General features: G+C 36.7%; 1 protein-coding gene across 4 annotated transcripts in view; it reads left to right on the top strand.

Moving 5' to 3' along the window:
• The window catches only part of mtss1la (MTSS I-BAR domain containing 2a), a 58,012-nt gene that overhangs the window by 27,268 nt on the left and 15,541 nt on the right, over positions 1-15,203 (top strand). For all 4 annotated transcript variants that reach the window (XM_056477970.1, XM_056477971.1, XM_056477968.1 and 1 more), the window contains exon 4: positions 13,686-13,770. In XM_056477970.1, the coding sequence (XP_056333945.1) occupies positions 13,686-13,770 (85 nt within the window). The remainder of the gene's footprint in view (positions 1-13,685; positions 13,771-15,203) is intronic.

Raw genomic sequence — 15,203 nt, 5'->3', positions numbered from 1 at the left:
ACACCGTCGATGGCTTCTGTTCCTTTTCACGCTACCAGCTGACTGCTTACGTCCGTGTGGATGGCTTTTCTGTTGTTACCAGTTTGCCCAGTGGCTTGTCGCTTACGACAAAGTTGATCGCGATGATGGGGTTTAAGTGCAACGATGAACGGTTCCAGAAAGTAGGTAAAACAAAACCTAAAGGCAAAAAATAAAATAAACAAGTAAATAACAGGGTGAGAATGTGGTAACATCTGAAAACCAGGCAGCCATGAGAACTTTTCTTGTTCTCGATTGCTTTTGAAAACACTGTCGGTTGAGTTTAGGGAAGGCGGTGGGTGCTGGTCAATCGGTGCTTTTGAAAACACTATCATTTGGGTTTAGGGAAGGAGTTGGGTGGGGGGATTGGTCGGTCAGTCAGTCGACAGCGGCTTCCGGTGGATTTACATGAGAAGAGCAAGCTAGAATGGCAAGAGTAATTTGAGATCTCAAAAAGCATACAAGCGAGTATGGCGAGAGAAATTTGAGATCTCAAAAAGCATACACAGCGGCCTCTGCTGAATTCGCGAAAACAAAAACTGCAAAAAAAACATAGCTCCTGGGATATGTTTGCTCTCTCCAGAAATGTATACAGGGGTAGAGATCCAAAATGAGTCTGGGGTGTTAAAATGAGTTAAAACAACACAATTCTTACTTTTTTGACAACAACTTCATTGTTTTATGTTCAATTTACTTAAATTTGTAAAATGATTAATTTAGCTTAAACAGTTTGTGTTAGGACAACATGAAGGACTTGTGTGGAACCCAGCAATTTTTACAGTGTACGTTCACTGTAAAAAATTCTGGGTTCCACACAATTGATTTGTGTTGGGACAATATGAAGGAATTAAGTTAACTCATTAGTTTTTACAAATTTAAGTGGATTGAACATAAAACAATTACATTGTCCTCCAAAAAAACTCAAGAATTGTATTTTTGACGTTTCAAATAGGTAGTTTGAACAAACAGCAAATATTATTTTTTGAGTGATGACTAAAGTATTGGATACACTGTATTTTACTTAATTTAAATTAGATTATTTAAAGATACGTAAGCTATGTCTTTTTCTGCATACAAATGACGCCGTATGTAGGCTGTAGGAGGCTTTGTACTTCACTAGTGTTCCAGTAAAACATCACAAGCACACATACCAGGCTCTGCAATCATTACAGACTAAATGATACATCTATTTTTATCATACATATATGTACAAGACATCATTCAAAACTGTGAAGGAGTTATATTGATTGATTTACTGTAGTCAACATTTAAATGGATCAAAAAAGATTTCAGAATTGTCCTAAGACAGGAATTGGTGTTTTTTTCAATAGTTTGTGGGCACAAATGCCTTGTTAATGCCAGAGGTTAGGGTTACTCAGGCTACAATACACACAGTCTCACCAAAGTTGGACAATAGAAGATTAGAAAAAGGTTGCCTGGTCTGATGCGTCTCGATTTCTGCAGCGACATTTTGATGGTAGGGTCAGAATTTGGCTTCAACACCATGAAAGCATGGATCCATCCTGCCCTGTATTAACGGTTTAGGCTGGTGGTGGTGTAATGGTGTGGGTATATTTTCTTGGCACGCTTTGGGCCCATTAGTACCAATGAAACATCGTGTCAATGCCACAACCTACCTGAGTATTGTTGCTGACCATGTCCATCCCTTTATGACCACAGTGTACCCATCTTCTGATGGCAACTTCCAGCAGGATAACGCTCCTTGTCATAAAGTGCAAATCATCTCAGACTGGTTTCTTGAACATGACAATGAGTTCACTGTACTCTAATGGCCTCCACAGTCATCATATCTCAATCCAATAGAGCACCTTTGGGATGTGGTGGAACGGGAGATTCGCATCATGGATGTGCAGCCGACAAATCAGCAGTAACTGCATGATGCTATCATGTCAATATGGACCAAAATCTCTGATGAATATTTCCAATACCTTGTTGCATCTATGCCACGAAGGATTAAGGCAGCTCTGAAGGCAACACGCTACTATCAAGGTGTACCTAATAAAGTGGCTGGTGTATAAACTACTCTCCCAAAAACTATGCTATATTTTTCTGTAGTTTTTCCTGTCCATTCATGTAAGCACTACATTTGATACCTGATGCATCTCTAATGTTAATGCGATCATTCAATATTAATTTTAACTGTATCAATTTATGATTAAAAATTAAACGAAAAAATCTAATAAAGCGAAACAAACATCCCAAACTCATCTGTGGCATTGCTGTTGCATGTTGTGTGTTGCATTAGTGCTGTTATTTCTGATTTGTCATGTAGCATGTTACGTAGCACTTTCTCACATGTTTATTTTTTACATTTTGAGAGGAGTAAAGTTTATATATGTAGAGAAGGGCACTCAAAGAGTCCAAGGCACTCGAAAAGTAAGTGAAAAAGCCTTTATTGATATGGCTTTATTGCCTTTATTGATCAACACATCAATTACCCCTGAAGCAATTTTAGTACGATTCTGGATTCTGGATTCTGGATTCTGTTTAGTTTCAACAACCAGATGAATTTTAGACCAGTTTCATCTGGAATGCATCCCAGAGAACCTCCTGATGTGGTTTGATTTATATCCATCTCGAATGCATTACAGAGGGATTGATCTGATCAGAGGAAAACACATGAAGTGACCAGACGTGTAAACAGCCCCTTAGAAATTCCAAAGACCCCCCTATAAGTTGTAAAAATCTAGGGATGGGTTTTGGTGTATATGGGTTAAAACGTAGACTTTAGGAAATGCTGCAGATCCTGTTGAAATTAAAAAAAATGATATAGGGTTGTGTTTCAGTGTGGACAGACCAAACGGAGACTCTGCAGGCTCTGTTTGTCTGTATATGCAATTTGTACTATAAATATTTAGTTGCTTATTCTTGTATCTTGTATTATTCTGGATAGAGGTAAATAAACGATTCAGTGCCATTGCTTTTTTCTCTCAATGCAATTTTATAGCATATTTGTTATTTATAGCCAATATTGTTGTATTATATATTGCTTTTTTATGGAATGTTTTATATAGGCCTTGATTTTGTACTATAATTTTATAGCTGTTTTCCCTCATACTCATGTGAGAGTGAATGTATGAGAGTGTCTTTGACATAAAGTCCTTCTGTTTATTAGTCTGCTGGTTTATTACTGCTTATGTAACCCTCAGAAACTCTTCAGGAGGCAGAAAACGTGAGAAGGAAATTGTTGTGTTTGTTTTTAGTTATGTCCATGTTTAAGGTTATGCGGATGTGTTTGAGGCACTTCATGTTCACCGGGACCCCATATGTTAGTGGCCCCAAAGAGATGTTTTGTAAACGTTAATTGAATCCTCATTCATAACCCATTTCACAATGCCTCATTTAAAAAGGTTAAATTATTCAAATTAATATATCCTTCCATTAATGCAATATATTGGTCTAATTCAATATAGTTTCTGGTTTAAATCTGGTTTGTTCAGTTTGTCAAAAAAATCAAATAGCATTCCACACAGAATAAAAAGTCATCCATTTTGTTAATTTCAAGAGTTCACACTAGATATTGCTTGATTTTAATAGCAGGTTTGGCATGCTGTCCTGGGAGAGAACCCTGAGCTCGGAGGTAATTGAGCCCAGGGCTCCCGCCTGGTCAATGAGCATGCACTCAAAAAATATATTTTTCTGCTTGTTCAAACTACTTATTTAAAATGAACTGAATCAACACAATTCTTGAGATTTCATTGGAACTTTTTTGGGACCATTTTTTTTTATGTTTAATCCACATAAATTTGTTAAAAGTGTTAAGTTAACTTGATTTATTTGTGTTGGGACAACATGAACTAATTGTGTGGAACCCTGCATTCTTTACAGTGTGTAAGGGGAAAGAGATCAGGTACACGGAAAAAAATTATTCAAAGATGATTCCTTTGATTTACTCAATTTTTTTACTTTAAGAAGTTGTAAACAATTTATTTAGGTTGAATTTAAACAAAAAATTAAGTTGAACATTATTAAACCTAATTTGTTTGTTTAAATTCAACACAAATAAATTGTTTGCAACAATTTTGCATGCAACACTTTTTTCAGTGAGTTCTTGAGAGCTCCCCCTGGTAAATGAGGAAAAAAGGGGAGATGGGGTGGATGGGGGGATTCTTCAAAAACTAGGATAAAGGGAGTAATGCCGAGTTCAGACTGCATTATTTTCAAAGTAGTCGCGTCACAGATGTTTTCACACTGCATGACTATCTGGCCTAGCGTTTTGTCGCTACTTTATTTACACTGCAAGATATATCAGCGACAGAGGGTTTCACATTGCGTGACTTTACAATATGAAGAATCGCCGACATTTTTATTCAAACTACATCTCACAATCAAAAACACGTAGTATATTGTTTGTTATTATCTACATAAGGAGAAAGAAGCCTTTAATGGGGTAGAAAATGTACATATTTGCTCACCTGGGTTTGAAGAGAGTTAGCAATTTCTCCTCAAGTTTTTTATTTTTTTGACCCGGTTGTCATATTGCTGAGATGACCGGTCAAACAGACACGAGGGCTCCTGCCAAATTTACCCTAGTTTTTCCTCAATTTCTTGGGTCCAAATAAACTGAAAAGGAGCGCTTTTAACTTCTCCTCCAGCCTCTCGCTGGCCTGCAGGTACCCACACTAGTGAATGCTGCTCTCATTGGCTGTAGGTGATTGGGGATGTTATTTTCAGTCAAAACTCATTTCACACGGTAAAGTCTAGATCGGATAAGCGGCCGGCCGGAAGTGCAATATGCACATTAATGTAGCAGGATTTTTTAATGACACTGTATAACAATAATTTATATTTTTACAGTACTGTGACTGTTGGTTTAGGGTTGGGATGGGGGTAGGCTTTAAAAAATACAATTTATTGGGTAATTTAATAGTAATTTAATAGATAACATAAATAATACTCGGTACAACTACTGCTTTCTACATTACTGTGACGGTTGGGTTTAGGGTTGGGGTTGGGGGTAGACGTTAATAAAATACAATAAATCGGAAATTTTATAAGTAATGCAAATTAGTCTCGTTAACCTCCGACCGCAAATGTACTGTATCAGATCTAGCAACAACCATTTTACATGGCATGATTCGAAGCACCGACAGCTCCAGATATTTAGCATGCCAAATATCTCACGGGCATCAGCGACTCATCGGCAATTCTCTGATTCTCTCAGATCGCGTCATTGTATGTTAATTCTGTGTGATTGTCACTCGCGTGAACGAGCACCGATTTGCCTGTGCTTTCAGGCATTTGTCTGTGATTTCTCAAAACCTGTCGGCCAGTCCAAATCGGGGTTAAAAGCATGCCGTCTGTACTCGGCATAAGGTGAGACTGGCTATGTATTGTGAGTTTGGAATAATCTAATTGGTTTATTAATGATTGCTGATGAAAGACCAGTCGCAATTAGTCATATCACGTGCTCCTCTCGAAATTAGTTTGTGAAACTTCACTTCGTTTTCACTTGAATACAGCGTTGATGGACAGATCACATAAATATTTTTTATGTTTTTATATATTTAAAAATGTTATCATTACAAACATTAAGATAATCCAAAGTTATCTTTTTTTTTAGTAAGTAATCCTACCGTAACCACTGGCTAACAAACTATTTTTAGATTTAAGCAAATTTGAACTTAAGCTTCACATCCATATTATAAGCAATTTAGATTGTGTTAATCATTAACATGCTAATAATATGGTCAAATTGAAACATGGTTTAAATTAAAATGCAACTTTTATTATAGTTGTTGTTGCAGTTTGTTTCAGTTAAGGTCAGACTTTACAGTAAGTTCTAGCATGACCTATGAATAATAAAGCTTCTAAAGCATTCTTCAAATGTTTTTATTACACAGATTAGCAAGTACAGCAGTAAACATAATAATTATGTATTTTTAGTTATCACACCTTTAACTACCATGGCCTTTCTGGAAAGTGTTACCCAGCTGTTTTGTCTGCAGTTTGCGTGAGGCAGTGTTTTTACAGTCAGATTTTGGGAGATTAAAAAGAGTGAAAACCATGAAAAATTCTGCTTGACTCTGTTAGTGACTGTTGTAGTGCCAACCATTTACTTAAACCACAGCAAACCACCTGCACACACAACCATTCAGACAGACAGACAGACAGACAGACAGACAGACAGACAACCACAGAGAGAGAGAGAGAGAGAGAGAGAGAGAGAGAGAGAGAGACTCATGGCCATTGCCTCTAGGTTCAGATGTGAAGGCTGTTACTTTATCAGATGTTTTGGCTGAAATTATATTAAAGTATCATTTAACTATTTTCATGTCAGTGTCTTTCTGGGTAGATTCTAAATTGTTTTCTCATCTCCCACTACTTTAATCACAAAGTGATTATGTTAAAGGGCTTTTACTCCAGTGCGTTGGGAGTGAATTTGACTCTGTTTAATTTATTAATGCCCATTTTTAATGTAATTGCAAACAATTATACTTTGTGGGATGTTGAGGGGAGAAAGCTGTTTGCATTATATAACTAACTCCATTTCTACAGAAGTATCAGAAGTGCTGAGAATTGGTCAAAATTCGAATGAGAAATTGCTTTACTGTTAGTTGTGCTGAAACTAGCGCTTCAGCACAAGATTCACTGATTCACTGATTGTAACTTCACTGATTGTTCTGTTTTTGTGTTGTGCTGTTTGCATCCAGTGAAGACACAGGCTGACACTGGGAGAGACAGGCGCTGTTTATTTATTCATTTAATTTTACTGTTATATCATTTTCAAAAAGACACCATGCAGTGCAGGTTTGATGAGTTACTGAAATTAAAGTCTGTTTATTTTGCTAGTGAATATTGTTATTCTTTAGGTAACTCTTTAATCTGTGCAAGTTAATCCACTGCAAAAAAGTTTGCAGTCAAAGTCTGACCATTTGCTTCTGTGTTTGGAGTGGCGGTCCTTCTCCACTCACAAAACAAAACAAAAGCTAAAAAATAAAACAAACAAGTAAATAACAGGGTGAGAATGTAGTAAAATCTGAAAACATGGTAAAAATCAGGCGGATTTGTTTTTCTGGATTGCTTTTTACAACACTATGGTTGGGTTTAGGGAAGGGAGAGGGTGGGTCAGTCGATTGGTCAGTCAGTCAGAAATTCAGTTAGTCGACAGTCAGTCGACAGCGGCCTCTGGTGAATATATGTGAGGACAGCAGGTGCAAGAGAAATTTGAGATCTGAAAAACCACACACAGCGCTCTGGTGTATTCACGAAAACAAAAACTGCAAAAAAAAAAAACATAGCTCCTGGGACTTATTTTGCTCTCTCCAGAAATGTATATAGAGGTACGTAATCAGAATGAGCCTGGGTTGACTTTAAAATATGATTCAGTGCTAAATTCAACTATGTTGTGTACAACTAAAGCCACAACACAATGTGTGAGTAACAATGCTTTTTTGTGTTATCGTCACAGTTTATTCAGCAATTCTTTTCAACATGCCACCCTTAAAAGTCCAAATCCCACTTTTAATCCGCCTAGACTTTATTGCAAATTAAGACAATTTTATTGGTCACACTTTATTTTGATGGTCCATTTGTTACATATCTACATGTCAACTAATTCTCATTAGATTATAAGTAGACTGTTAGGTTGGGGTTAGGGTTAGTGTAAATTAACATGTACTTGCAAAGTTTCTTATAGTCAGTTGAATGTCTGTTGAATGTCTGTATCAACAGATATTAAGCAGACAGTCTACTAACACTCAAATGGACCATCAAAATAAAGTGTTACTATTTTATTTAAAATTCTGCATTCCCATCACTCGTTTCACACACTGTAAGTCCTGCTATTGTCATTACTAAAGATTAAGTTAAAACAACCTGACATTACTTAAAATACCAAGTTTTGGCATCAAAACATAAACAGGTGTGTTTAACGCAAAAAACTTTTAATTAATATTTTAAGTTCTCTAAACTTGAACTTAACATTTTAATTTCTTTAAATGATTTACCGTGTCTCCGTTTAAAATGATGGTTGCACTTGAAATTCTGTCTTAACAACCGCGCTGATTGGTCGATATATGTTATACGACACAAGGCCGTCGTTTTGCTTGTGAATTGTGCTGAAGCACAGCAGAACAGAGGCACTACCTGAACCTATCTGATAAAAGAGAAAAGTTAAATTAGTAAGTAGATATTTAAATGCTCATATTTCATATTTATGCAAATTTTTCTTAATTGATATACAAGCAGGGGCGACACGGTGGCGCAGGGGGTAGCGTTGTCGCCTCTCAGCAAGAAGGTCGCTGGTTCGAGTTTGCATATTCTCCCCGTGTTGGCGTGGGTTTCTTCCGGGTGCTCCGGTTTCTCCCACAACTCCAAAAACATGTGCTATAGGTGAATTGGGTAAGCCAAATTGTCCGTAGTGTATGTGTGTATCTCCTGGTCCTCCAGGTTGGGGGTTGAGCGTCAGGCTAACGACCCACCTCGTAAAAATTTGATGTTACAAAAAACCAACATGTTGCGGCTAAATACCAACTTTGATATTTAACGTCCCTGGGAGTGAGTAAGTACAGAATATAAAAGCTGAAAAATGTTGAAGTTTAGTCTATTAGCCATTTTAGGTTATGTGTAATTAAACATTTAAGTTAGTTAAATTAAGAGACCTCATTTGGTCAACTTAATTGAGTGAGTTGTCGATTTTCTCATTACTCAAACAAACTGAGGGAATCACTTTTCTGAAATCATTTGAGTAGTCTCAACTTATCAGGGTTTACAGTGCATGCGGTTCTTCAAAATGCATATTAGCACAGGGTGATGAATCCTTACAGAAGAATCATAGTAGCTTCACATGTAAAAATCACATGTGAAATATGCGAAACACATGTGAGACTTGCAGTGTTTGGAAACATTTTCAAATGAAACCCATCTGCTAATAATAGTAACTTAATAATAATAGTAATAGTTACTAATAATAGTAATACTTCATTACGCTACTGAAATAACACTGGTACCAATGTTGTTTTGAACCCCACTGACAGTCATTTGGGTTTGAAATGACAGGACGGTGCATTAATGAAGGTAAAAACGTTCCCTTTAATGCAGCCGTGGATCACACAAATGGTTGCTCAAGGCTTTGCAGATCTGCTGAATAGCTTTGCAGTGGTGGGCAGGTGCTGGAGTCTGAATGGAGCATCTGATGTGGAGGAAGGCTGTGGGAGTCACGTGTGTCCGGTCGGGGACTCCTGCATACAGCTTTCAGGATGGAGCTGTCAGCTGATCCCTCGAGGGAAGGGAAGAGGATGCTGGCAGGTGTGTGTATGTGTGTGAGAGACCGTGTGTTTGTGTAGCATATCATCTCAACTGTAGCAGTGACGTTGAGAAGGTCTGTTTTTGAGATAAAAGTTTCTGAGCTGAAAAGCAGCTGTGAAGTCACTGCTAATGGATGTGTGCGTGTGTGTGTGTGGGTTTGCAGATCAGGAACAGCTCTGTTATGTCTCAACAGCAGCAGTATTGAACTTGATTTGCCTTGTTGAAGAGCTTTGAGAATAGGATGTGAGACGTGCGTGCTCTTGTATCAGCACACTGTGTTCTGACAGCAGGCCTTTCTCTTGGTAGACAGACACTGTGGTGGACATGTGGGTCTGGGCCAAGTGGGATACAGATTTTTTTTTCTTCCTCTTTTTGCCGTATCATTTCCTATGTACAGCCTTTCAGACTGAGGATTCAGATGGCTGATCTTTGACCTTCCTTTCCTATTGCTGTCACCTGGTTTGGGCAGTGTTCAGTCTGTCAGTGTCCCACCCAATCGGGCAACAGAAAGAAATGTACTTGTCTTTTGGGTACTGATGCTTTATATAGTGTTGATTTGACTTAAATTTAGAGTTTAAAGCGTCATATCAAACAGGATTAAGTTTTAAGGAAGGTTTCTATAGGAATCACACACCTGTACAGCTATCTTTATGGGGACTTCCCATAGAGGTATTGTTTTTTTTATAAAGTACAGACTGTACACTACCTGACAAAAGACTTGTCATCGATCCTAGTTGTAAGGGCAACAAATAACAACTTGACCTCTAGTTGATCATTTGTAAAAGTGGCAGAAGGTTGATCTTTCTGATGAATCATCTGTTGAACTGCATCCCAATCATCACAAATACAGCAGAAGTCCTATTGGAACCTGCATGGACCTAAGATTCTTACAGAAATCAGTCAAGTTTGGTGAAGGAAAAATCATGGTTTGGGGTTACATTCAGAATTGGGGCATTCGAGAGATCTGCAGAGTGAATGGCAACATCAACAGCCTGAGGTATTAAGACATTTGTGCTGCCCATTGCACTACAAACCACAGGAGAGGGCAAATTCTTCAGCAGGATAGCACTCCTTCTCATACTTCAGCCTCCACATCAAAGTTCCTGAAAGCAAAGAAGGGCAAGGTGCTCCAGGATTGGCCAGCCCAGTCACCAGACATTAACATTATGGAGCATGTCTGGGGAAAGATGAAGGAGGAGGCATTGAAGATGACTCCAAATAATTTTGATGAACTCTGAGAGTCCTGCAAGAACGATTTCTTTGCCATTCCAGATGACTTTATTAATAAGTTATTTGAGTCATTGCAGAGATGTATGGATGCAGTCGTCCAAGCTCATGGGAGTCATACACAATATTAATTCTTTTTCCACTGCAGCATGACTTTATATTCTATACTGTAAATTATTTCTGTTAAGTGACGAGACTTTTGTCTAAGCAGTCAGACCTCACTGTCCTAATGAAATCATTAAAAATTAAGGCATGATCATATTTTATTTTGGTAAAAGAAGCTTAATCTACAGGCCTTTGCCTTTCATATAAGCCACTTTCTGATACCAAATGATCAACTAGAACTCAGGTTAGTATTTGTTGTTCCTAAAACTTGGAAAAAGTGGCTAAGTAGTGTATATTCTATTACCCTACCCCTAAACCCAATCCTTACAAGAAGCTATTTTAATTTTTACATTAATAAAATACATAATTCTGTCTGATTTTGGGCCAAAAATAACAATGTCAACAGACAATTATAAAAGTAGTACAGATGATTTCAAAATGAAACAAAACACAATAAAATGACTAAAACTGTAACAAACTAAAATAAAAATGGTAGCACAAACTTATAGTATATTAAAAGTACTAAAATATCACTGGTTTGACAAACTCTGTGTATACTTGTTCTCATATTTGAGCTGAAGTGCCTCTTTGCAGTGAGTTTTCATGTGGGAGGCTGTTTGTTTTGAACATTTTCGGTTCTGGTGTTTAAGCAACCATGTGTGTGTGTGTGTGTGTGTGTGTGGTTACAGGAGGGCAGGTTATTGCCGGCCTCTCCCATTCTCTCCTGTAATAATGGTGTTTAGGAAACATGAGCAGACAGGAAAGGCAGATACAGAGTGGAAGAATGGAGGGATATCCCTTTACCGGGTTCACTCCTTTTCCCTTTGGACCTGGAAGGAGAGATGGAGGGCTGTTCTTCTGGACTGCTCCCATTTCTTGTTGCACACACACATTTATTTTTGGTGTATAAACGCTCTGACATAATCAATAAATCATATACAAATGTGACATAAACCATTAGTGAATCTCCAGCACGCATTTTTCTGCTGATGTAGATGAAATGCTGATTCTGCAATAATGCATTTTCAGAGGTACCACCACTCTCAAATGAATCACTACAATGAGCTGATGTTTTTTTTTTATTTCAGTGAATCAAAAACATACAGAACAACCAAGGGAATCCATTCTCGACCAAATGATTCTAATAAATCTGTCCTTTTTGTTGAATAAAAAAAATCATGCCTTTCTGCAGTTACAGGTTTGTTTACTAGATTACTGAACAGGTTCTTTTTATTGAATTAAAAATATAAAGCACATCCATGAAGTCCAGTTCTTAAACAAATGATTCTAATGAACAGGTCCCTTTTAGGGAATCAAAAACATTCAGAGGAACCCCTGTAGTCTGATTCTCTAGCAAATTATTAAATTAATACAGATTCTTTTTAGTGAATCAAAAACATGAAAAGGAATCACTGTAGTCTGATTCAGAAGCAAATGACTCTTACAAAAAGATTCTTTTTAGTGAATCAATAATATGCTGTGGAACCACTGTAGTCTGATTCACATGCAAATGACTCTAACGAAAAGATTCTTTTTAGTGAATCAAAAACATACAGAGGAACCACTGTAGTCCGATTCACTAGCAAATTACTCTAATAAAAATATTCTTTTTAGTGAATCAAAAACATACAGAGAAACCACTGTAGTCTGATTCACTAGCAAATGACAAAATTTTAAAAAAGAATCCTTTTTAAGTGAATCAAAAACATGCAGAGGAACCATTGCAGTTAGATTCACTAGCAAATTACTCTAACGATAAGATTCTTTTTAGTGAATTAAAAACATACAGAGGAACCACTTTAGTCTGATTCACTAGCAAATGACTCTAATGAAAGGATTCTTTTTAGTGAATCAAAAAAATACACGAGGAACCACTGTAGTCTGATTCACTAGCAAATGACTCTAATGAAAGGATTATTTTTAGCGAATCAAAAAAATACATGAGGAACCACTGTAATCTGATTCACTAGCAAATGACTCTAATGAAAGGATTCTTTTTAGTGAATGGAAAACCAGTACAGCCCAGTTGCATGTGAATGATGTGGCTCTTTTTAGTGGAAAACTAACACAGCTTGTGTATAGTTTGATTGATTCTTAATTTATTCCAAGCGAATGATTCTTGACAATTTGATTTTAATCAATCAAACATATAAAATGCGACATTTTGCTTTGCTTGGTTTAATATTAATATAAATGTAATATTAATAATAATTGTGTTTTTTATATTGGCAAAGTCTTAGCATTGGATTGCATTGACTCTGCCTCTAAAAAATTCATCCATGCCAACAAATGTTTTACACGGATTTTCTAACAACATATATAATCATTTGGCATTTAAAATAATCTTTAGTAGATGAATTAAGAAACCAGAATGCAGTGAAGTAAAAACCATAATTGATCCATTATTTTTGATTCCCATCATAATCTATCACATATATCTCCCCTTACGTTCACTAGCCCATGAACTACTATAAGTAGAGACTTTGGCCCATCTCTTGACCCTCATAGCATCAGAGTTCAATCTCATCAGCTCTGGCTGCAATGCTGGTTGTGTTCAGGCCAAGGCCGGCTGGTCTTTATAGCTTAAGACCCCATTTTAATTACACTTGGCCAGAGAGGAAAGTTAACACCGCTAAGTAATTGTCCTCAAGGTCACCAAGCGAGTGCACACTCCATGATGGATTAGAGCCATTCAGTTTGGGAAGTGTTCTATTTGCAGCCTTTGAAGATCTGTCTCTTGTGAATATGGTGCCATTATCGTTCATTTTTTACAGACTAAGTGCATGCTTGTTTTCTTTAATGGAGTTGCTTTTGTGCTTCTGATAAAGCTGCCCCCTTCTGGCCATAAATATATTTTCAGGCTTTATGTTTAAAACTTCTTTATTTTTTTAACTTGATTTTATTTATGAATAACTCTTGTTGTTTGTGTTTTTTTTTTTTTTTTTTTTTGTGAAGCACATTGGTAAACTTGGGTTGTTTTTAATTGTTAAACTGTCATTTTCATACTTCAAATGTGCAAGAAGTTCATATTTCATATTCAGCTCATTCATTTGTCTCATTGTCAGGTGCCACCAGGGATATCGGCTCGGCTTTGACCCGGATGTGCATGCGACACCGCAGCATCGAAGCCAAACTGCGCCACTTCACCAAGTGAGTGATCGACCCATGCAATGGCGTGATCCCTTTCATGCCTCGCTCCCCGCCAGTCAGACGCACAGACAGGATTTTATGTCTCTGCCAGTCATTGATTTTCCACTGCGGAGATAAGCAAACATCCATAGATCAATCAACCTGCTCAGATGTTTTAAAGCGCCTGTCGTCTTCAGAGAGACCGAATTAGCTCATGGATTTGACCTTAAAGGAACAGTTCACTCGGAAATGCACACTTTCCTAGTCATTTAATCTCCAGATGATTTCAAAATAATTATGGTTTTTACTTATTCCGTGGAACACAAATGGAGATGTGTCAGCCATAATTTATTTCTGGGACAGCACGCTGAATTTGCAGTATCACTTCTCTAGTCTTCCTACATGATTCTTCAGAAATTGTCCACTCAAAACATTATGTTTGCTGTTTGTTCAAACTGCTTATTTAAAAAATGAGCAGAAACAGAGTTTTTGGGGGGAAACTTAATTGTTTTATGTTCAATCCACTTCAATTTATAAAAAATAAGTAGGCTATATTCCTTCATGTTGTCCCAACACAAGTCATTTCTGCAGCATTTTTTACAGTGTAATAAATTGTTTTTGTGGAAAATGTGTTTTTTTTATTATTACTTTTATTGAACAGTGAGGTTGTAAACTGATAAAAAGTTAAGATATTTAAAAAAATTCTGTTTAGTCAAGAAATGAACAGTATGATTATATAAAAATTATACTTGTGAGCTAATTATAATAAGAAAAATAACAATAAAGAAAAATAATAATTAATAATAAAAAGAGCATTTAAATTCAAATAAATGTTAATGATAATCGTAAATGTTTCTTGATCAGCATATTAAAATCATTTGAGAAAGATCTCGTCACTGAAAATATTGTTGTTGTTGTTGTTGTTGTTGATGTTGTTGTTGTTGTTGTTGTTGTTGTTGTTGTTTTAAAGGTGCAGTATGTAAGTTTGACACCCAATGGTTGAACATAGTATTACACGCCTAGTTCAAAACACACGCAAGTGCAGGTTGCCAGTTTGACGACATCAAGTGTGCCTAACTATTGAGCCTAAAGGCTTATCTAAGGCTGATTTAAATCGTGTTCTAAATAAAACCAACACCTGAAATAGAAACGGCTTCTATTTCTTGCACATGAACAACAGGATAAATTGACAATGTTTACGTCAGGTCCACCTCATATTCAGTGTTAAATGCTTGTAATGTGAGATTGAAAGCCATTTTACTTGACATTTATTAATCTACTGAAAGCAGCAGCAGATAGTTCACCTCAGATCTTGAAAATAAAATAAACCGTTCGAAATTGAACTTTAGAACTGTGACTCAGTGTAAACCAACACATATCAGTGATTCAGCATCTTCATTTAATAATGTTAAAGAGGTTTAATATTTATTAATTATATAGTAAACCATTTTGTT

The sequence above is a fragment of the Danio aesculapii genome, chromosome 18 (genome assembly GCF_903798145.1).
Source record: "Danio aesculapii chromosome 18, fDanAes4.1, whole genome shotgun sequence".
NCBI classification, from domain to species: domain Eukaryota; kingdom Metazoa; phylum Chordata; class Actinopteri; order Cypriniformes; family Danionidae; genus Danio; species Danio aesculapii.
This window is presented reverse-complemented; position numbering and strand designations above follow the sequence as displayed.